This window comes from Oryctolagus cuniculus, chromosome 7 (genome assembly GCF_051225735.1).
Source record: "Oryctolagus cuniculus isolate XC-2025 breed Fujian yellow rabbit chromosome 7, ASM5122573v1, whole genome shotgun sequence".
In the NCBI taxonomy this organism is placed as follows: Eukaryota; Metazoa; Chordata; class Mammalia; order Lagomorpha; family Leporidae; genus Oryctolagus; species Oryctolagus cuniculus.
The window spans coordinates 22,972,783-22,994,226 of NC_142873.1; the positions used below are offsets into that span (position 1 = coordinate 22,972,783).

Genomic DNA, 21,444 nt, shown 5'->3' on the forward strand with positions numbered 1-21,444 from the left:
TTAGCCCTAAGACAAGTGTCCTAACCACCTTATGACCAGATTCTTCCTTACCACCAGCTTCTCCTATATAATAGTTTTAGAGCTTCTATCGCTCACTAAGCTGTAGAGTCTCACTTGAAGAAGCCACTTTTCATACCTGGGGAGCCAAATCCATAAGCCAAAGGGACAGATAGCTGTTAATTTTGCAGGCACAGGAAGCTTAAAACTGCTCTCTTCTCTTTCTCACTTGTGTTTGAGTATAGATTGGTGGGTGGACCCACATCTGACTCTTGTTGTGATATTGATCTATGAAGCTGTTCTTCCCCTCTCCCTGTGCTTGGAAAATCCCTTACCCTTATTCTTGTAAGGAGTGACCCTTACAAGAGGGTCACAGCCCCACCCTCCTCTCCCCAGGAAGCCCTCTCAGCTGCCTCAGCTCACTCAGAGCCCTCCTTCTGTTGAGCTCTTCTGTGTTCACCATCAGTAGCACTAGATGGTTTTCATGACTTTATGCCCATTTGTTCTCCCTCCCCAGTTAGACTATGAACTCTTGTGGGTGGAGGCCATGCCATATGTTTGTTTCCAACAGACCCTGCAGTGACAAGTGCACAGCAGGTGCAGTGGGAGACCCATCAGTCTTAGGGTTTTCTTGTCTGTCCTTAAGAGTTTCCCACTATACTTATTTTTAGTCTGAAATAAATATGTAGGATGGACCTTGGTGCTATTTGTGGAGGAACCACTGGCCCCAAGGGCAGCCAGGATAAGAGATCAGAGGCAGCAGGTGGAGGTGGAGATGCATATTGAGGGGAAATGGACTGCTCATGGCTGGTGAGTATGGCTGTATTGGATTAAGAATCACTTGTTGTGTGCAGTTCAAGGGCTCTCAGAGGCCAGATTGTTTGGTCTCATTTTCAAGCTAAGGAAAATGATATTTAGTGGTACTCTAAAATATCACCAAATAGATATAATATTGTGTATTAATACACAATAAATGTCTGGCCCCTCTCCATTGCTTCTGACCTGGTTCAAGTCTTGGACATCTCTTCCTTGGACTACTGCTTATCTTCATGTGGCAGGTTATATTTTTCAAAGGTGGTCATGCCAATATAGCACATTGCCATGCTGTTCCTGAAATATGACAGTGACACTCCTTCACTGAGAGGTGGGGCCTATGTTCCTTCCCCTTGAATCCAGTGCACCCTGATTATGACAGAAGTCACTCATGCTTTAAGAAAATATATATTTGTTTTTTATTTGAGAAAGAGGAAAGAAGGGAGGGAGGGAGGGAGAGAGAGAGTGGAAGGGAGAGAGAGGGAGAGAGAAGACACTCATATACTGGTTCATTCCCCAAATGTCTGCAACAGCCAGGATTGGGCCAGGCTGAAACTGGGACCAGGAACTTCAACCCAGATCTCTCACACTGAGGACATGAATGAAATTATTTGAGCCAGCACCAGTGCCTCTCAGGATCTGCATTAACAGGAAGCTAGAGTCAGGAGCTGAAGCTGATATTGTGGATATGAGATGTGCATGTCTTAACTGGAGTCATAACAAATAGGCTAAATATCTGAGTCTTACTTTTTTTATAGGAGATAGAGAGAGAGAAGGAGGAGAGGGGAAGGAAGGGAGGGAGGAAGAGAGAGAGAAAGAGAGAGAGAGGAAGAGAAAGAGAAAGGCTAAGTTATTAAAAGTGATACAGCTGCTGACTGGTCTTCTCTGGGGCACTCACCTTTGGAACCCAGCCATCATACTGTGAGGAAGGCAGGCAGCCATAAAGAAAGGTTTCATGGAGATGACTGGCTTAGCCCTAGTTGAGGTTCCAGCCGACAGCCAGCATCAGCCATCAAAAGTTAGTGAATAAGTTTTCTAGTCCCTACTCCGGAATGAAGTACAGAGAGTTGGCCTAAGTGAAACTACCCAATTTGCAGGTTCATGAGCAAAATAATGACATCATTGATTTAAGCCATTGGGTTTGGGGATGGATATTATACAGCAGTAGACACCTGGAACACTTCCTGTAGGCTTCAGTTTCTCCAAAGTATCATACATGTTTCACTAATTCAACAAATCTTTATTAGACTCCTACTGTTTGCCAAGATCTGGATGCAACTTCTACATTCATGGAAAATGCATCTCAGCTGCCACCACTGTTCCTTCAGAGTGTCCCGTTTGCATATCGGTAGAATTCATACTTCCCAGTCCTCTGTAAATGGCCAGCCTGTTGCTCCATGTCACCACACTGTTTTCCCTAGACCTGACCTCCACTCTAGTCTGTGTACCTTTGCTCATGTTGTCCCTTCCACCTGCAGTGCCTCTGCCTTGCCCTGTCTTGACCTTCCAGGACCTTTCCTAGCAAGGCCCTCCTGGGTTCATCCTGTTGAAATGAACCAACACCTTCTGGTAATCCCACAGCACTGGCCACAGACTCTGCAGTTTCTGGCTGCATACAGCCCCTCTCAAGCCTCGTTAGACTGTTAAACCCTTGGCGAGGGATCCTGGCTTTTCCCTCCAGTCCTCCTCCCTCCCTTCCCCAGCATTTGGCCCAGGGAACAACACATAGAAGGTCCCCAGGAAACATCTGTGGAAGCAACTCTCAATGGAGCCAGCATTAGAAGTCAGGACTCCTGAGTCCTAGCCTTGTTTTGGCACCACCAGGGGACTGCCTCCCCAGTGTGGGGAGAAGACCATGGAATGGGCCAGGGCTTGACATGACTGCTATATGTGGAGCTACTGATGTAGCAAGTGAAGGGAGGGTGAGTCTAAGGTTTGGGATGAGTTGGTCTTTCCTTCCCTTCCTTCCAATAAACGCTAGGCACCCATCTGGAGGGGAAACACGCTCTCCCCTTTATTCTCCAGTTCCAGCTCATATCTGAAAACATCTCTATTCTGAAGACCCAGTTGCATAGGAAAACAAAGCCCCATCGCACAGTCTGAGCATCTCCCTGAGCCCCCTGGGGGCTGCTCTTGTTGTTCCTAGCACTGTTCCTCCACAAGCTGTCTCCCCTGTGCCATCTGGCTGGAACTGCTTCCTAGTCCCCTGTGAGTGTCACCTGCTCTCCTGGGCAGGATTTTGGCTGTGTCTGGCCTGGCCTGCTCCTTGGGGGCCCACCAGCAGGGGCAGGCTTCCATTGCTTTTTTTCCTCCCGATGTTCTGGCTTGACTCCCTCAGACTGAGCAGGAGCAGAGAGTGGGGTGGGCAGGATGTTTTCTGTAGACTTCTCTCCCTAAATTGTCTCTTCCTGGGAGCTGGGAGGAGCCTGTGTGTCTCCTTGTAAGTGTAGCTCTCCCATCTCTCAGTCACAGGCAGAGCTAGGGACAACTCTTCCTAGGAATTGTCCCTGAAAATGGCTCTTGGATCCTGTGGCAGAGTGGGCAGATTTGGAGCGCTCAACAACCCCCTCCCACCGTTAAGGTTGGGGATTTTCCTTTTTGTCCCAGATCTGGGGGCAGCAGAGATGGGAAACTGGTGGGTGGGAGAGGCTTCTGTCTATCAGCTCCTCTGTGGTTCCTTACCTCTTCCCGCCTGGCACCTGCAGCCCTAGGAAGGTGGCCTTGGGGAGAGCTTGCCCCATCCCACAGCTTCTCTTCCTTGTCTCAGTCCTTGTCTGTGGGGGTGGAGCCGTGGGACTGCTGTCCCCTGAGCCTCCGAGGAAGTCAGAAATCTGCATTTGGCTTTGACTGTGTGTGTGTGTGTGTGTGTGTGTGATCTCACTTTCCTTAGCTTAAGGGAACAGCTTTCTTGGCTCTGACACAGAAGGATGGCTCCTCTGTACCTGGCCTGCTCTCTTTCTGGGAGGATTAGGGGTCCCTCTGACTTCCTTAGGGTCAGAGCTGGGGCTGGCCCAGCGACATGGGCACTGGAGTAGGAGAACAGCTGACCAGGTGAGAGGAGTGCTCCTTCCCTCCAGGGCCTGGCTCTCCCTTCTGGCTGCAGAGAAATCCTTTTCCAGTCACCCTCCCCCCCTGCCCATTCTCAGCTGCAGGTCTTTCCTCCTTTTCTCTCCATCCCCTACCTGGAGGTGGGGGATGATCCCCCTGGATTGCTTCCATGAGGGGCCTGGGTGAGTCGTGAACCCAGATCTGTGCATGCAGCTGATGCCAGGCCCCCAAGGAGGAGAAGTCCATATGCCCGCGGGCCCTGGGCATCCCGGGGCTGAATGCAGAAGCTGCTGGCGTGGAGGGAGCCTAAGGGATGACTGTACAGGCGAGAGCCTCCGACGTTTTTAGCATCAGCTGGTGGAGCCACCTCCTTCTCTCCCACCGGCTGCCTCCCTGAGTCACTGCCCACCCACCAGCAAATAAAAAAGGGTGTCGTCTGCTGGCCAGTGGCCCCATTTGGCCCCAGTGTCTGCCTCTTCTTGCTCCCGAGTAGAAGGTGAGCGTCTGGGTAGGGCGGGCCCACCTCAACCTTTTTGTCTGTGCCTTTGCCTCCTTCCAGACTCTGCTGCTTTTTCTGCCTTTGTTCCTCCCCTCCCCCACTTCCCCAATGGTTCTCCCTGGTGACAAGACCCAGCCCTTAGCTCCAAGGACAGAGGCAGCTGCAAGCCCTCAGGAGCCCCCACATGGCCCCATCCATCTAGACAGGCCTCTGATCTGGGCTGCAGGGGAGGGGACCCAGGCCTGGCTAAGCTGTTCAGCTGTCAACACTCTGCCCTGGTCTTTCCTTGGCCCTGCCTGGCTGCTTATGCCTGGAACACCTCGGCCCTGAGACCCTCACTCAGAGCCAGGCAGGCGGTGGGCAGACACCCTGCCTGCCCTTGAGCATCCTCAGGCCTCCTTGCCTAAATAAGGGAGCTGCAGCTGGAGCGAGCCAGCTGGCTGGGGGGGAGGGGCCTGCGGCTAGGCCAGGGTTTTCCGAGGGGCTGGGCCGCCGCGGCCGCCGCAGGGCCCTGAGCCCTCCGATTGGGCCTGCAAGGCTGGCCCCCGCGCTGCAGGGGGAGGGCGGGCTGCTGGCACTCGGGGATCCCCTGGTTGGAACCTCGCACTCAGAGGCCTGTCTTTGATCCCAGCAGCTAGGAGGCCGCAACTGCTGTCAGAATGTCTCTCCGTGTGCATGACCCCCACGGAGAGCCCTGTAACTCCAGAGCGCCGTGTGTGCGTGTGTGCGTGTGTGTGTGTGTGTGTGTGTGTGTGTGTTGGGGGGGCGTGCCCCTCCTGTCACCCACCCTTATCTCAAATCTCTGCGGGCCTGGGCCTCCAGATTGCATTGTCTCTTTTCCCGGGTCTCCCTGACCTTGGGCTCATCTTCCTAGGGCCTAGGCCTCGCCCCTGCCACCCGCAGCAGGCACTGAGCTCACGCTGTGTGTACCACGCCGGTGCTTGCCACGGTGAGGAACCAGGGCATAGGGACCGGCCCTCTCTCTTCAAATCGGGTTTCTCAGCCCCCGATCTGCGGTGGGGGCGGAATCCGCACCCCTGTCTCTGGCCCACCTCCAAGCCAGCGTCGCACCTGTCTTCACGGTTCCTCTACTGAAGGGTGCCTCCCCCCTCTTCGGGGCGATCAAGTCCCGGGGGCTCCGCGGCGGGAGCGAGGGTCTGGGGTTGGGGGAGCCCTCGGCACGGCTCAGCCAATGGGAAGGGCGGGCGCGCGGGTTGGGGGGAAGAGGGCGGCGCTGCGGGCGCGCGGCTGGCGGGAGGGGGCCGGGAGGCGGGGGCCGGAGCCGGAGGGGCGCGCGCCGCATTAACCCTTCCGCGGCCGGGCCGAGCCGCAGGCGCTGCCCGAGCCGCGGGCGCCGGAGCGGCTGTCGGCGCGGCGGCGGCGGGCGGGCGGGAGCCGGGAGCCGGGCGCTCGGGCGGGCAGAGCGCAGCGCGTGGACGCGGCGGAGCGGGGCCCGCGGCTCGGCTGGGGCCGGCAGACAGGTGTGCGGGCGGCCGGAGCTCAGGCGGCTCCAGGCCCGGCCTGCGGTCCCGAGCCCGGGCGGCGAGCGGGGTCCCCGCGCCCGCAGTCCAGCCCCGGCCCCGCCCGTGCTCAGCTTTGCCGCGGGGGTGCGGAGACCACGGCTGGGCCGGGCCACCCGAAGACTAGTGCTGGGCCGGGCCGGGCCGGGGTGGGTGGGGGCCCGCCCGGCCCGCCCATGGGCTCAGGATGCCGGTGCGGAGGGGCCACGTCGCGCCGCAGAACACCTTCCTGGACACCATCATCCGCAAGTTTGAGGGCCAGAGTGAGTGGGGGAGGGGGCCGGACGGGGAGGGGGCTCTGAGGGCGGGCCGAGCTGTAACGAGTGTGGCTGGGGGGGCGTGCCTGGGCCGTGCGCATCGCTAAGTGCGAGTCTGTGGGGGCTGGTGGGCCCCGAGGACTGGCCAGGGGCTGCCGGACAAGGTTTGGTGCTGGGGGGCCGTGGGTGCCAGGGTCTGGTCTTGGGGCTTGGTTCAGACTTCCGGGACGGGAGAGCGTGTGTGTGACATCCTGAGTGTTTAGGGAATGTGCGGGTGTCCGCAACTCCGGGAGCCTGGATGTGGATGGGGCTGGGTGGATGCAAGGACACGAGAATGTCTGTGATCCAGACCGTGGGACCCTAACAGTACCCTGCGCATCCTGATCTGGGCTGTGTTGTATGTGTGAGGGGGCAAAGCCAAGGATGTGGGGTCAGTGCCCCATCTGCTCTTGAGTGTGTGTGTGTGTGTGTGTGTGGCATGGCTATGACCCTGAACCTGTGTGTCACTCTTGAGTTTGACCCTCTGTGGGCAGGAGGGAGGTGTCTTGGGGCTGAAGCTGGGCTTCCAGGGTAACAGGTTCAATGTGGTGCCCCCTTGTTGAGGGTTTTCCCCCAACCCTTTTATGCTGGCCTGGCAGGAGAGGCTTCCAGAAGTGTCCCGGGCTAGGTGAATGTTCTGGGTATTTGTGTGCCTGTCCCCAAGACTGCATGTGCTACAGTGGGTGTGACTGCCAAAGGCCCTGGGAGTGCAGAGAGGGTGACATTCCTTGCCCATGACCCTGCGAGCACAGGACAACGTGTGCTTGTAACTGTGGTGGGGGGAGGGAGGGGTCAGTTGGATGGGCAGCACTGTCTCAAGCAAGGAACAGGATGAGCCTCAGGGGGTGGAGGCACTGACATGGGTGGAAGGCCCCGGGGCTTTCCTCCCCACAAGCTGTGGGGGCACCAGGAAGAACCTGGGCTGGGATGCAGGGGTCTGCCTTCTCGTGCAGTATGCCACTGACTGCCATGGGACCTGGGGTGACTCCTCCCTGGGTCTGTTTCCACATCCTTGAAGGATGGGGAAGACCAAAGAGGTCTTTTTCGTCCCTTCTGTCTTGGTATTCCAGGATCTCAGGGCAGAGCCTGGGGGAAGGGATGGGGCTTGCATTCAAAGAAACTTGCTCTTCTCTCCCTGGCCTGGGAGTGAGGACCAGGGGTGGTTTTCCATCAAGAGGGTCTGGGGTGTATGGCTGGTACTCTGGGCAGTCTCAGGCTGAATCAGAGATGGAGGCAGAATTAAGGGTCTCTTCCTGCGACAGGAAGCCAACTCCTGGGGTTGATGATTTCCTGGGAATTTTTTGGGGGGGGGTATCTTGGGAATGCATCTAAAGATGACCCAATCCCAAAAGGTAACTCTCTTGAGGCCAGGGGAAGGGAGGAGGCCTGGCCAGCTTCAAGGTGCCCCTGCTGCAGCCGCCTGGTCCTTGCTCGTGAGATTGCCCAGGGCTGAAGCCTAAAGGCTGTGCCTTCTGGGGAGGCCAGGGGGAGAGCTCCAACTGCTATCGAAAGCTCCAGCATTAGAGGCCAAAGTGGCCGGAAACTTCTGTTTATAGAAAGCTCTTGTCCCTGGAGCATCTTGCCTGGCAAAGCTGAGGCCGTTGCCTGCCTGCTGCTCACCTGCCAGCCTGGCTCCTGGGGCAGGCGTGGAGTGGAAGAGCCAAGTCCAGCCAAAGTAGGTCTCCTGGGGCTCCTCTCCTTGCTAGGGCCAAACCGAGGAGGGCTTCAGGCCCCTTTCCTGGGTCTGTGTTCTAGTTAGTGGGTCAGTGGCTCAGGCTCCAGGTATTGCCATGGTTGGAGCTGCCCACTGCCTACCGTGTTCCTGACTCCCCGTGACCTTGGGCTTCTGTCTGTGACCCTCAGCTGTTCTTCTGCCAGCTTAAGTCCAAAAGCTGGCGCTGTCATTTGTAAGCTGCGGGAGTTAGGAATGGTGAACTTCTCTTTAGCCCTCGTTTCTTCGTCTATAAGATGGGGAGGATGCCACCTACCTTAAGGGGTTGTCAGTGTATCACGTGAGATAAAACAGGTGCTCATCCTCTTTGGCTGCACTCAGTCCCCTGCCCCTGACTGTCCTTGGAGCGTGGGAGAAGTCCCAGCAGGTACTGTCCCAGCAGGCTCCAAGAAGATACTTGGGGGAGTGATTTTCTAGGGAGCCTCGGGGAGGGGGTAAGGAGTGACCCAGGGAGCGCCCCGGGTCTGGAGAGAGGGGCCGGTGTAAGGAGAAGGCTGGCCGCCATCGCCGGCCCTTCCCAGGCTCCCTCTCCAGGCCCAGTGTTTATCCCTCCGCCGCGGCTGCTGACACGCGTCGCTGACACCCGCCCAGGCTGGCCTGGGCCCCGGGCGCGGAGGGGGCGGCGGGCTGTTGGCGGCCTGCCCGGGGGAAGCCACACAGCCAGCCTGCGGGCTGGGCGGGGGAGAGGGCGCGCCGCCCGGCCGGACCCAGCCAGGCACCTGTGTCAGGGCGCAGCTGCGTTCGCCCCCTACTGGGGACCTCAGTCCCCGTGGTGCTCCCTGCAGCGGGGAGTCCCCGGACAGTGTTCGTGACGAGAGACGGTGGGGAAGGCCAGGGAGCCCCCGCGGGCTTGGGTCCGGGTTCACATGCTTGTTCATCCCCGCCCCCCCCATCCCCCCGCAGGCCGCAAGTTCATCATCGCCAACGCGCGGGTGGAGAACTGCGCTGTCATCTACTGCAACGACGGCTTTTGTGAGCTGTGCGGCTACTCGCGAGCCGAGGTGATGCAGAGGCCTTGCACCTGCGACTTCCTGCACGGGCCGCGCACGCAGCGCCGCGCCGCCGCACAGATCGCGCAGGCCCTGCTGGGCGCCGAGGAGCGCAAAGTGGAAATCGCCTTTTACCGGAAGGATGGTAGGCGGGGTCTGGGCGGGGACTCGCCGAGGGGGGCGGGGCGAAGGGGCGGGGCCTAGAGAGCAGAGTAGGGGCCCGGTGTAGGGCTAGGAGTAGGGCCCGGGGTGGGGGTGGGGGTTAGCTGAAGGATGGTGGGAATTTGAGCCGAGGCAGGTTCCTGGGGCATGACCCAGGTCGGAAAGCTGCCTTTTGCCAGGGGAGAGGCGCGGTCGGGGTCTGTTCGTCTCATTCACTCCGGTGGGATGGTTTTCAGGCTGGCAGAGGGGGTGATAGGCTGTGGGGCCCGAGTATGTGGTTCCTTTCTCCCTGGGCAGCGGTGGGCACGAAGAGCTGGTGAGCGGGAGTTTCACCCGGCTGCGCGCTGGCCTCCGGACGCGGGCCTGTAGCCACCCTAGGGCTGTCCCTGCTAGGTGACTGGTTTCGAAAGATGCCACTGAGGGTGAGGCCACGCAGGGCCGCCCCACCTCTTCTGTCCGGTTTCCCTTCCGCACTTCAACTGCACCTGGGGGCAGTGTGTACCTCTCCCAACCTCCGTCCCCTAGGTCTCCTTACGGCCCCGCCCCGCCGCCCGCTCCTACTCCAGGTGTCTCTGCTCAGCCGCCGCCTCCCCGCCCAGCCGCTCTGGGCTTCCGGAGAGCGGATAAACAGAGCAGGGGCGGGGCTGCTTCCACACCCCGCCTGCCCTGCTGGCGGGTGGGCTCTGCGCGGGGAGAGAGCCGTGCAGCACGGCCTTGGGGGGCCAGCGAGGGGGCTTTTCTAGAGCCCCCTCTGCTGGAGAAGCCCCAAGCCTGCGGCTCCCCAGCGTGAGTCCAATAAGCATTTGCCGAACCCCTGTGAGCCAGGCATGGAGCTAGGCTGTTGCAGGTGGAGCAGTCTGCGGGACAGATGAGGTTCTTGCCCTCAGGGAGCTTGTTGGCTGCGCAAGGTGAATGCCACCGGGCGAGGTGGGGAGCCCGATACCCTTGTGTATGCTCCAGGGTGGCTCTGGCCACCCTGTAAAGGCTTACACCCTCCAGACTCTGCTGCTGCAGGTGTGCAGGCTGCGGCAGCCCTGGACAGTGCTCCGGGCACGGTCTCAGCAAATCAGGGCTGTTTCTGGCAGGCAGGCAGGGGCTGTGGCACTGAAGGGAGTGGGTGGTTTCCATGTGCTGGACTTGGGGCTGTGTTTCACTTACATTATCTGATGTGATCTTCACAACAATCCTGGGAGGTAGAAACTATTTTTATCTCCCTTTTTTGGATGAGGAAGCTGAAGTTCAGAGAAATTCAGTTACTTCCCCAAAGTCGCACAGCTGGAGTGAGGCAGAGCAAGGAAGGGCACCCATGTCGTCTCCTGCTTTTTCCTCCTGTCATATTGAACACATTGAACACACATTGAACATATTGAACACAGCCTCTGAGAGTTAGAGGTCTGTCTGTACACTAGTTAGTGGGAAATTTCTATTTGAAGTTTTAATTATTTTTAAAGAGTTATTTATTTGAAAGGGAGCATTATGGGGACGGGGAGGGAAAGACAGACACAAGAGAAACATCTTCCATCCACTGGTTCTCTTCCCAAATGGCTGCAATGGTGGGGGCTGGGTCAATCTGAAGCCAGGAGCCAGGAGCTCCATCTGGGTCTCCCACATGGGTGCAGGGACCCAAGCACTTGAGCCATCTTCTGCTGCTTTCCCAGGTGCATTATTGGAGAGCTGGATTGGAAGTGGAGCAGCTGGGACTCGAACTGTTGCCCACCCGGGATGCTGGCATTGCAAGTGGCAATTTAACCCACTGCACCCTACCACTGGCCCCTGAGTTTTGATTGTAAAAGCTTCCAAACCACTGGTGCAGTGAAAAGAATATGAACCCATAAGTCCTGGGTTCAAGTCTAATACCAGAGATATTATAGGAGTAAGTTGTTGAGTTCCCTGAGCCTGATTCTCCTTCTGGGTTAATGTGCCTCACCTGGGAACTGCACCAGGACACTGGACATTTTCTTTTTTAAAGATTTATTTATTTATTTGACAGGCAGAGTTACAGAAGAGAGAAGGAGAGCCAGAGAGCGAGCCAGAGAGAGAGAGGATCTTCTATCTGCTTGTTTACTCCCCAAATGGACATAGTGACTGGGGCTGGGCCAGGCTGAAGCCAGGAGCCAGGAGCCAGGAGCTCCTAGGTCTCCCATGTGGGTGCAGGGGCCCAAGGACTTGGGCCATCTTCTGCTGCTTTCCTAGGAGCATTGTCAGGAAGCTGGATCAGAAGTGGAGTAGCCCAGACTCGAACTGCTGCCCATATAGAATGCCGGTGCTGCAGGCCATGGCTTTAACCTGCCGTGCCCTGGCACTGGCCCCGACACTGGCCCCGACACTAGGCTTTTTAGAGAGCATTCCCAGCAGGGTCTTTCTGGGCCAGCACAGTGCCAGGCCCACTATCGATGTTGCGTGTGCTGGGGGGTTTGGCTCTCTGAGCACTTCTGTCTTTGGTTGCAGTATATGTGGGGCCCTCTTAGGTGGAGCAAGCCCTCCCTCCAGGCTCAACCCAATTCCTTTGGGAGAGGATGACCACAGACCACTTCTGCAGAGGAGCTATCACAGAATCTTAGTGACCTAGAGGGTCATCTAATCCAGCCCACTCGGGTTACAGTTGGAGAAACTGGGTGATGGCGCTCTGGTTACCCAGTGAATCAGTGGAGGGAGTGGACTAGAACCCAGGTCCCTGACCCAAGTTCAAACTCTTTCCCCTCTCTAGGTGGCTCCTTCAAATGGGGCTGTGACCCAGAAAAGCCTATGCCAGCCACCTCTGCCTGCTCCCTTTACTTTCACCTAGTTTCCATGGAATCAGATGTCTCCTGTTAGCCAGCAAGCTGGCCTTGGCCCTAGGCCACCGGGGCCCACCTGTCCTGGCGTTCTAGGCCTCGGATGGTGCAGACAGTCTGCCCCTTCCCCACCCAGTACAGTCAAAGACAGAACCTCTCTTCCTCTGCTTGAACACATTCAGTCCCTTGTGTGATCCCACGGTCAGACCTGGGCAGTGTGCATGTGCTTGTGCGTGGGGCCTACTGGGGAGGCAGAGGGCAGGAATGCCGGTGCCGCCTCTTGCTTCTGGCCAGGCCTTCCTCAGGGTCTTTGCCTGGGCCAGCCCCAGGAGAGTGGGCCCCTGGGCTGCAGCCCCAGGGAGAGATGGGGGCTGGGAAGCAGGCAGGGCGTTCTGCTGGCAGGCACCACAGAAGACAGCTGTGCTGTGTCGGTGCCTCTAGCCTAGCTCTGTACAGTATCAGGCCTGGAGCCAGACAGCCCCGTTATTTAGTTAGTTGTTGGGACCGCTGGGAGGTGGGGAGGTTAGACTGGGAGAGTGTGGAACTGGAGGGAGCCACACACTGTGCGGGGTTCACCGGCCTGTGTGAGGCCCAGGATTAAGGTGGAACTGGAAGCACAGCCCAGCAGGGAGGGGTAGCGGGCTCTGCTGTCCGTGGAGGGGAACCTCCTTCAGCGGTGCTGGCTTGGGGCATACCTGTGCCCTGACATGGCCGTGGCTGCAGGGGCTGTGGCTCCTCTTCTACTGGACCCCACGGAGGTCCGCCCTCTCCATCCCTTACGTTCTCTGTTCCCTGCTCCGCTCTCTGTGCCCCGCTTCCCCACCCCTGAGCTCGGCCTGCCTGCCTTTGTCCCGTCTCCTAGGCTCTTCCGCTTCCCGCTTCTCTCTGTGTGCCCCTTACCTCCTTCTCCCCACATCTGCCTCTCTTCTTCCTTCAGCACCCCTGAACCTTCCTCCTGCCTCCCTCTCCCGAGACCCCTTCGTTCTGTCTGGCCCTCCATGCATCCAACGGTCCCTGTGTCCTGGGGAGCTGTTCGTGGGTGGGGAAGGGGGTATCTCTGGAGGAGCCTGTTGGCTTCCCCACTCCAGCCAGTTGGCATGGTAACAGGGTCAGAGGCCACCTCCCCCTCCAGCAGCAGCTGACACTGTGGTGGGAGTGGGGTAGTAGGGACCCATGGTTCAGGCCTGTTACCCAGAGTGCTGTGCTCCCAGGACCCCAGAGGTGGCCCCAGAGGATGGTGGCCTCCGAGAGAGCCGGGGGTCCTCTGTCCCAGCTGTGTGTGCTGTGTAGCACCAGTCTACTGTCCCTGGGCTTGACCGCAGTCTCCCAGGCTCTCACAAAGGCAGTGCGGTTAACAGCCTCACTCCTCGAGTCTCCTGCCGCCCTGTGCATCTCAGGCCATTTCTCCTGGTTCCCATTCTCACCTTCCCCAGCCATCCTGTGCCCTTAAGTCACTGTCATGTTCCTCCTTCATGACTGCCCTCGTCATGCCAGGTACCCGCCCCACCTCGCTCTTCTCAGGCCCCGAGGTCCCCTTCTGTCTGGTGGGTTGGCAACAGAGGAAACTTGTCCTGGAGTGGACGAGTGGATGCCTTGAGACTGGGAATGCAGGGTGTACAGTGGTTGGTGCCTAGGGAGTGTTTTGTGTCCTTGACATGGGAGCGGACCTGAGTGATACCAGGGGGAACCCAGTGTAGACATGGGGAACTCTGCTCGCGTGGGACTGAAGCCACGGGGAGCTCCCGTCATCTTCAGGGCAGGTGTCCAAATCCCCACAGCCAGGGCCAGGTGAGGGCGGCTGCAGAGCCCCACGGTTCAGGGCCGGCTGCCTCTCCCCAGGGAGCACTGTCTCTCGGAGGTGTCCCCAGTAGGTCCCAGGCCTCTGGGGGTCACTCCTGAGCTGGGACAGGGTGCCCTGGTTTGCTGGGGGCGGGGGTGGATGTGCATCTGCCTGCCCCAGTATACCCCAGGAGGAAGGCCAGCCTCAGCCGCCCTGTGTCTGGAGAGTGTCGGGAGGGTGGCTCCTCCACGGCCAGTCCTCTGTAGCCCCCGGAGAGGAAGCTATGTAAATATTTGCATAGAGCTGTCTGGGATGGCAGCAGAGTTTGACGGTGGCCTTGGGCTCTGGGGAGTGGGGGCCGTGGGGGGGGTGGTGGCAGCAGGGCCAGCGCTGGGGTGCATTTAGCATTTTGTGTGACGGAGTTTTTAACAGGCATGGATGGAGAGCCTCCAGGGTCAGGGCCAGGAGAACAGGGGAGGAGGAGAGACAGAAGGGGCTGCTTGAGCTAGCCCCCATAGTCCCCTCCTTGTCCTCAGGCCAGGGAGCCGTGGAGACTGGTGCTGTGAATTGTGGTTGACCTCAGATGAACCCCCTCTCCCAGCCGGGTCTCTGTCCTCTGCCAGGCTGGGTGCACCTGATGGGATGCGGCGCCTTCCCCTTGGCCCAGGGGCTCCCTGGGTCCCGGTGCTGGAGGAACTCACCATGTCCCTCTTCCCCTACCAGGCCCTACGGTCCACCAGGGCAGAGGGCGGGCTGCCTGCTTTGTCCTCTGTTGGATCCCTGTGCCTCGTATGTAGTGAATGCCGGTGGGCAGTGTGCTGTGTTGCAGAACTCCTCCTCTGGGGATCAGATGACCTGGGAGCAGTTTCTATTCAACTACAGACTTGCTGGGTGACCTTGGGAAAATCACTTCCCATCTCTGGTCCTCAGCCTCCCACTCTGTGAAAAGCCTTGGAATAAATCATGTCGGGGCTCAGGAGGAGGAGGAGGCTGTGAGGAAGGCGGGACCAGGGGAACCACGGCCTCTGAGAGAGCCGGGAGTCCTCCGCCCCGGCTGTGTGTGTGGGGTACAGGGGGAGGCGTGGTGGGGCTCAGAGCCTCTCTCACCTCAATGGACTCAGGAGACCCGAGTAGGAGAGTAAAATCTTAGAGCTTCCAAAGAGAGCAGAGCTGGGTTAGGAGGCAGAGCGAGGAATGGTGGCCGCCGTGGCAGCTCACATGGCAGGCTCACTGCTGTGACCACCTTCACAGCCTGCCCACGGGGGCTGCAGGCTTTATCACAGGTGGCCTCGTCATTTTGCAGGAGGGAGACTGTTGCTTAGGGAGACTGCCGGTGGCTGCCCTGGTGGAAATGCTACCTCCAGAGCCCCGCCCGACGTGGAATGCCACCACAAGGCTGCCTTGTCCCACAGGGCCCTTGTCCGGGGCGTGATGGGCTCAGGCCTCGGGAATCTTGGGTGTTAGAAGCTCCCTTTCTCATTTTGCTAAGTGGGACCATAGCACCTGTCATCCATGTGCTCCCAAGAATAAGGTGACTGGCATCGACAGGGCAGCAGTGCCAGGGCTCGCTCTGCTTGGCAGGGCGTCACCCGTGTGGCCACCGGTCCTGGCCTCTGCTGCTGTAACCGTGGGAAGCGAGCCCAAGCCGGGCCGTGGCACCTGTGTTCCTCCCCTGCTCTCCTCCTCCCCTGCATGTTGCACTCCGTGTCCGGCTTTGCACCCCTGCCTGCCCCGCCCTCTTCCTCCCCAGGATCCCGCTGGCCCCATCTCCTGCCCCCTTCGTAAATAACTGAAGTCACAGTACTCATGTTAGTGTTTGTTTTCTTCTTTCTTTTTCATTTAATTTTTTCCCTTTTCCCTTTTGTCTCACTCCTCAGTCCCATTACCCTCCCCATCGGCAGCCATTCAGCTGTACTTACTGTGAATGTGTTGCTTGCATATGTTCTTGCAAATGTGTATTTTGTCTGGATATATGCATTTGGATTTAATTTATGCAAATGATATTGTGCTATATATTGTATTCTGGTGTTCACTTTTCTCACACAGAAACATGCCTTTGACTCTAGCTGGGCTGCTATTTGATATTGCGTCTGCAGCTGCGCATTCTGTGGTGCGCCCAGCACCCTTACCTGCACAGGGAGAGATGCGAGACTGCCCCTCCCTCTCCCCCACCAGAAGTGATGCTGCAGTGAGCCTCCTCATACGTGGTCCCGTCCGGCCTTGGACGTCTGTGGGATGGGTGTCTGGGATTGCAGGTTCACAGAACACGTGGATGGACAGTCAACCAAGTGCTGCCAGATTGTGCACCCGAACGGCTGCACCCACACTCACCCTCCTACGTGGAGCATGAGATTCCTGTACCCTGGTGTCTCTGCCGTACTTGGCATTATCTGCCTTTCTAATTTTTGCCAATCTGTGGGTGAAAGCAATATCTTGGTGCTTTCGTTTGCCCGTCTTTGATTTCTATTGAGTACCTTAAAAGGTACTTGAGAGCACTTTGGGTCTCCTTTCCTGTGAACTGCTGGCTTATGTCCTTTGCTCATTTTTCTTTTCTTTTTTTTTTTTTTTAAAGTTTTTATTTATTTTATTTTGGACACACACAGATCCCATCTGCTAGTTTATACCCCAATGCCCGCTATTGCTGGTACTGGGTCAGGCTGCAGCTGGGAGCCAGGAACTCAAACTGGGAGCTCCACCTGGGTGGCAGGGACCCTGCTGCCTCAGGGTGCCCATGAGCGGGAAGCTGGAATTGGCAGCAGAGTCAGGGTTGGAACTCAGTCATTCTGGTAGGGGTCGCAGGCGTCCCAAGCAGCATCCTGACTGCTATGCCAAATGCCCACCTATTTTGCTCATTCTTCTACTGAGGTCGCAGTTTTCCGTTCTTGTTGCTTTTCAAGAGTTGCTTGTGTATTCCAGAAATACAAATATATACATTGAAGATTCAATATATACTCCAGATATGAATTCCTTCTTGAATTGAAATATTGCAAGCATCTTCCATTCAGTCTCTTGTTCAATTTATCCAGGAAAAGGATATTTAATTCTAATACCAAATCATTCATGATTTTTTTTTGCTTTGTTTGTGTTTTTGAAGTGCTGTTGAAAAAATCCTTCACCAGCCTAAGAGGTTCATCTTCACTCGTGTTACCTTTCCAAGCTGGGTCTTTAATCCGTCCTGAGCCTACCTCGAATGTGGGATCAAGTAGGGATCAAGTTTTGTTTTTCCCATGTGATGAGCCAACTTTCCCCACAATCTAATAAACACTCTGTTCTTTTCCATTGATGTGGGGCCACCTTTGTCATAGGTTAATTTCCCACATAGCTGTAGGTCTGTCTCTGAGCTCTCTGTTTTGTTCCAAACATTTGTCTGTTTTTGCATCAAAGCCACATCTAAAAAAAATGACATTTAGTATGTCTTAGTATCTGATAAGGCACATTCTCCCTCTTTCTTCTTCTGTTTAAAGGTTGACATAGCTTTTCGTGGGTCTCTCTTCTTTATACATTTTAGAGAAAGTTTATTGAGTTCCTGGACAGAAAAAAAAAAGCCCTTGGAATCTTGACTGGAATGAGATGGGTTTTATAGATTCATTTTGGGACAACTGACATCTTTATATTTGTCCCAGTCAAAAACCCAGACTGTCTCTCCATTTAGCAGGTCATCTCTCTGCTCTTTATTAGTTTAAGGTTGGCTTTTGTCTCCCCGTGGACGTCTTGCACATTCTTGGTCACTGCCTGGGTGCTTTATGCTTTTTGTCGCTGTTGGGAAAGATGGCTTGTTGGTGGCTCTGTTTTCTAGCTGTGTTATGACTGGTGTAGAGAAATGCTGTATATTTTCGTGGGCTGATCTTGTATCTGGCAACCTTACTGAACTCTCTTATTAGTTCTAATTGTTTATCTGTCGATTTTGTTGGCTCTCTGGAGAGATGACGCCATCATCCGTAAATAACACTGGTTTTCTCCATCTCTGTTTGGGTCCTGGTCACGTGTTTTGATGCTCAAATGTTCCGTCCTGATTTTTCCGAGGGGCTCTCGTTGGCGCGTGTACTTGTGGGCTGGTACCTCCCAGTGTCCCGTGAGTGAGGAGCTGCAGCTCTTGGTTTGCTGATCAAGAAGCAGTGGCTCATTTGGCAGAGCTCAAATTGGGACCGGCTTTATCAAGTGCCCTCTCGGCTCTCTGGGAGCCAGGATGGAGTTTAGTTCTAGAAGCTTACAAAGCACTAGAGGAAGGCCCCCAGGCTGGCCCCTAAGGGACAGTGTGTGCCCGGGCTGCCCCGTGGCACACCGTGTGGAGAATCAGCATGGAGCAGGGTTGAAGGGATCGGAAGCTCAGAAATACCACCTGTGCTGCAGCCGCCCCCCGCCCCCCCCCCCCATCACCCAGGGCTCTAGGCGTCAGCCCCGCGCTCCTCCGTGGTCACTGTTGATCAGATTTGCTATTGCTTCAGGCAAAGACACCTGCATTCCCATGGTGGTTCCATCTGCTGTTCAGACTCAAGATGGGAGAGCACCAAACGTTGGAAATGGGCCAGTCCTGTCGCCAAAGGGTGGTCAGTACCCCTGGATATGGAAGGGAGCCCAGGGGGAGGGGCCATGGTTTGTCCATGCCTGCAGGTCACCACCCGTGAGACCACAAACCATCCTTCCCCACTCGCTTAACCCCTGGTGCAGCTGGCAGCCCTGGCCCCTGGGCTGTGACTCTGGGCTGGAGAGAGGAAGTTCACCTAGAAGCCGTGCACAGCGCTCTCTTACAAGGGGCCGAGGCTTTAGACAAGTGTGCGGGGAGAAGCCTGCATGCAGGCCAGGTGGAGAAGTGCAGAAAACCTCCGACAGGGGGCTGGGGGCAGTTGGCAGGGAGAGGTTCAGGGCCAAGGGGAGCAGGAGAGGGCAGGCAGAAGCTGGGGTGCAGGAGGAGGCGTTGACGCCGGCTGGCTCGGGGCTGTCTGTGAGTGCAGCTGGAGGTGGCTTTCCCCAGTGTGTGGCTCTCACCTACCCAGGGCTCCTCAGGAGCAGGACAGGGCTCGTCTCTTGAGGCCATTGCAGTGCGAGGTGGATGGCTAGAGAGGGCCTGGGCAGGGGGCCAGATGCCTTCAGAGGCCCCAGGCCCTAGTATGGCCCCAGACGTAGCTGGCAGGATCCTGCTGGAAGGGTACCTGGAGACTGCTTTTATGGGAGTTGGGGTCTGGCTGTGGACACCCCCAATCATGCCCTGCAGTGAGTGTCCCCCAACACTCTGGGTTTCCCAGCTCCTCCAGGCAGGAGGGTAGGATTGGTCTCTCTCTGCACACACCCCCCTAAAGCACACTCATTCACTGGCTGGCCTCTGTCTCCCAGGCCCACAATATCCCTGGTTTTCCCTAGGCCCCCCGGCTGCCCACGAGAGTGGTGTTAGTGACATGGTGGCCCCCGGCCAGGAGCGGCTCCCGCTGCATCTTCCTGTCGCCGCCACCAGGCTAAATATAACCTGACACTGCACAGCCCAGGGCTGCTGCTCCGGAGACAGCCTCTCTGCCTGGGGGCGGACAGGGCTGCCTGCAGCCCCAACCTCCTGCCCTCAGCATGACTTTGGGCCTGTCCCGGGCATGGCTCCTCCTGTTCAGAGCGAGGCAGGCGAGCAATCAGGGTGAGGATGGTTGCTTTCCCGAGGTCACCTTCCCTGCAGGGACCTGCCACCCTGCCTCGTTATAGCTCTGGATGCTTCCACAAGGCCATCTGTCATCTCAGCTGGCACCCGGGGAAGGACTTGCTTGTCCCTGCAGTACCCACAGGAAGTCTGAAGCTCAGAGGGGTGATGACCTGCTCACAGCCACTCAGCAAATGAAAGGGAGACAGCAGCCTGGCTCTTCTCGCCTGGGCTTGTTCACCTGTCTGGTTTGTTCTCTCTTCCTGACCACACTGGGTGCACAGTGAGGGCCAGTGCCAGGCCGGCCCTGTTGGCCACGGTGCCCCACGTGCTTCCCTCGCATGTCTGTGCGAATCTCTGTGGGGCCTTTCTTCCCCACCTGGTGCTGCCATGAGAGAGAGAGAAGGCCCAGCTCCAGCTAAAGCCAAGTGTGGCTCCTGCCTGGGGCCTAGCCTGGGCCAGCAGTGCCCAGAGATGGGAAATGGTGTCTTGGACAGTGGGTGGAGCTCCGGGCCCTTGGGTGGGTTTCAAGGAGGCTGGGCAGGGATGATGTGTCCTGCCCCTGGGGCCAGACTGCTGGGTATGCGTTGGCACCAAATGGGAGCAAGCCGGACGATGTGTTCTTATGATGACACTGACCTTCCTGGGGGTCGGGATGAGCTGTGCCTGCTGCAGCTGGACTGTGTCCAGCCCTGGTTCTCCCTGCCTGGTGACCGACAGTGGGCTGCATGGCCTCTGTTAACCTGCTGGGCACATGGCTGGCCTGCCCTCACCTGGGGTGTTAGGGCAAAGTAAGGAGCTGGAGAACCTGTGGCTGAATGGGTGCTGATCTATGACTGCCCCCAGGGCACCCCAAAGCACAGGTGGCGGCCTAGGCTGGGCTCCAGTTGGGGCTGCTGTGGTTGGTGCGGGGGAGGGGCAGAGCAGGGTATGTTTCTGGCATCAGCCTCATCAGCCAGGCTGGCCCAGGGGGCCTCTCCTTTGCTAAGAGCCATCCACCCACTGTATCCCTGCAGCCCTGATGCTTACAGGCCACTTGGCTCTGCAGCCTCTGCCCTTTCCCCTCTGAGACAGGGAATCCCACAGCCTGTTCCCCCAGCTGCCCAGGAGCGGGAGCGCTCCCGGAGCTCGCTGGCTGCCTGGGAGCGTGGGCCGCGTCTGCCACGGAGTGGCTCCTAGGGGAACTGCAGCTTGGCTGCTGGGCCCTCCCTGGGGGCCGGCCTCTGTCCTGGGGGAGCTAGAGGGAGTGGTGGGCTGGGTGGGGAACTGGAGTGGTGGGCAAGCAACACGGTTTCCTGTGTGCTGGTGCCCGCCCAGGCTCCCAGGGTGCAGCCCAGCCGCCTGCTCTTAGCAGTTCTCTGCTAGGGAGCTGAGGGAGGGTCGCAGCCCCACTGCCTGCAAGCTGCCGTTTGCTCCAAGCTCATGCGCAGTTTGGGCTGTGCCTGGGCCCTCCCCCGGCCCAACTGACCCCCTCCTGTGCCCTCAGGGACCCTCACTCCCAGGATCCCAGCCAGTGACAGGAAGGGGTCAGGCTGGCAGGTGTTGTGGCACCTTGAGGGAGACAGGGCCCGCACGGCAGCGTAGGGGGAGGCTGGGCTTCGGAGTGCCTGGCCTGCTGGGGAGGTGACGTCTCCCTGCCTTCTGTATCTCACCCTCCCCGCTCTCCCCGTCTGGCTCCCTCAGTCCTCAGGCAGGGCTCCAGTTCACATTTTTGGAATAACCAGGCCTTTGACAAGAGTTATTTGAAAGGAAAAATGTCTTGGATGTTGACAAAGGGAGGGGCCCCTCGGGCTGTGTGTGTGAGTGGGAGCCGGCCCTGGCGGCCTGGGCGCGAGGGCGGCCTCTCCTGGAGTCTCCGAAGCCCAGGCAGCTTTTGAGATGCCAGGGGGCCTGGGCTGGGTGGCCTCCAGGATGCAGCTCTGGCCCCTCTCACAAAGTGGCTCGATTTGAAGTGGGGCTGGGGTGCTGAGGTGTCAAGGTCAGAATTTCTGGGGTCCTGGTGTTGGGGTTGGCGTCCTCAGGCCACCGCGGAGGGCTGGGGTCCCCTCCATTCCAGACCCTGGACTTCTCGGAGACATGTTTCCTGGTGAGGATGGACGATGGGGCCCAGATCACTGGGGTCCTGCGGGGTGGGTGCTGGGGTCTTTGGGCTAAGGTTTCCTGGTCCCTGGCCTCTCCTCAGCCCCGAGGAGGCTAGTCCCTGTTCAGGCCGCT

At 57.8% G+C, this 21,444-nt stretch overlaps 1 protein-coding gene across 4 annotated transcripts in view; it reads left to right on the plus strand.

The window, feature by feature from the left end:
• Positions 1-5,661: 5,661 nt before the first annotated feature.
• KCNH2 (potassium voltage-gated channel subfamily H member 2) overlaps positions 5,662-21,444 on the plus strand; it is a 32,649-nt gene continuing 16,866 nt past the window's right edge. The window contains 3 exon segments of one of the 4 annotated variants that reach the window (NM_001082384.1): positions 6,065-6,140; positions 8,809-8,935; positions 8,987-9,039. In NM_001082384.1, the coding sequence (NP_001075853.1) occupies positions 6,065-6,140; positions 8,809-8,935; positions 8,987-9,039 (256 nt within the window). 4 annotated transcript variants of the gene reach the window in all.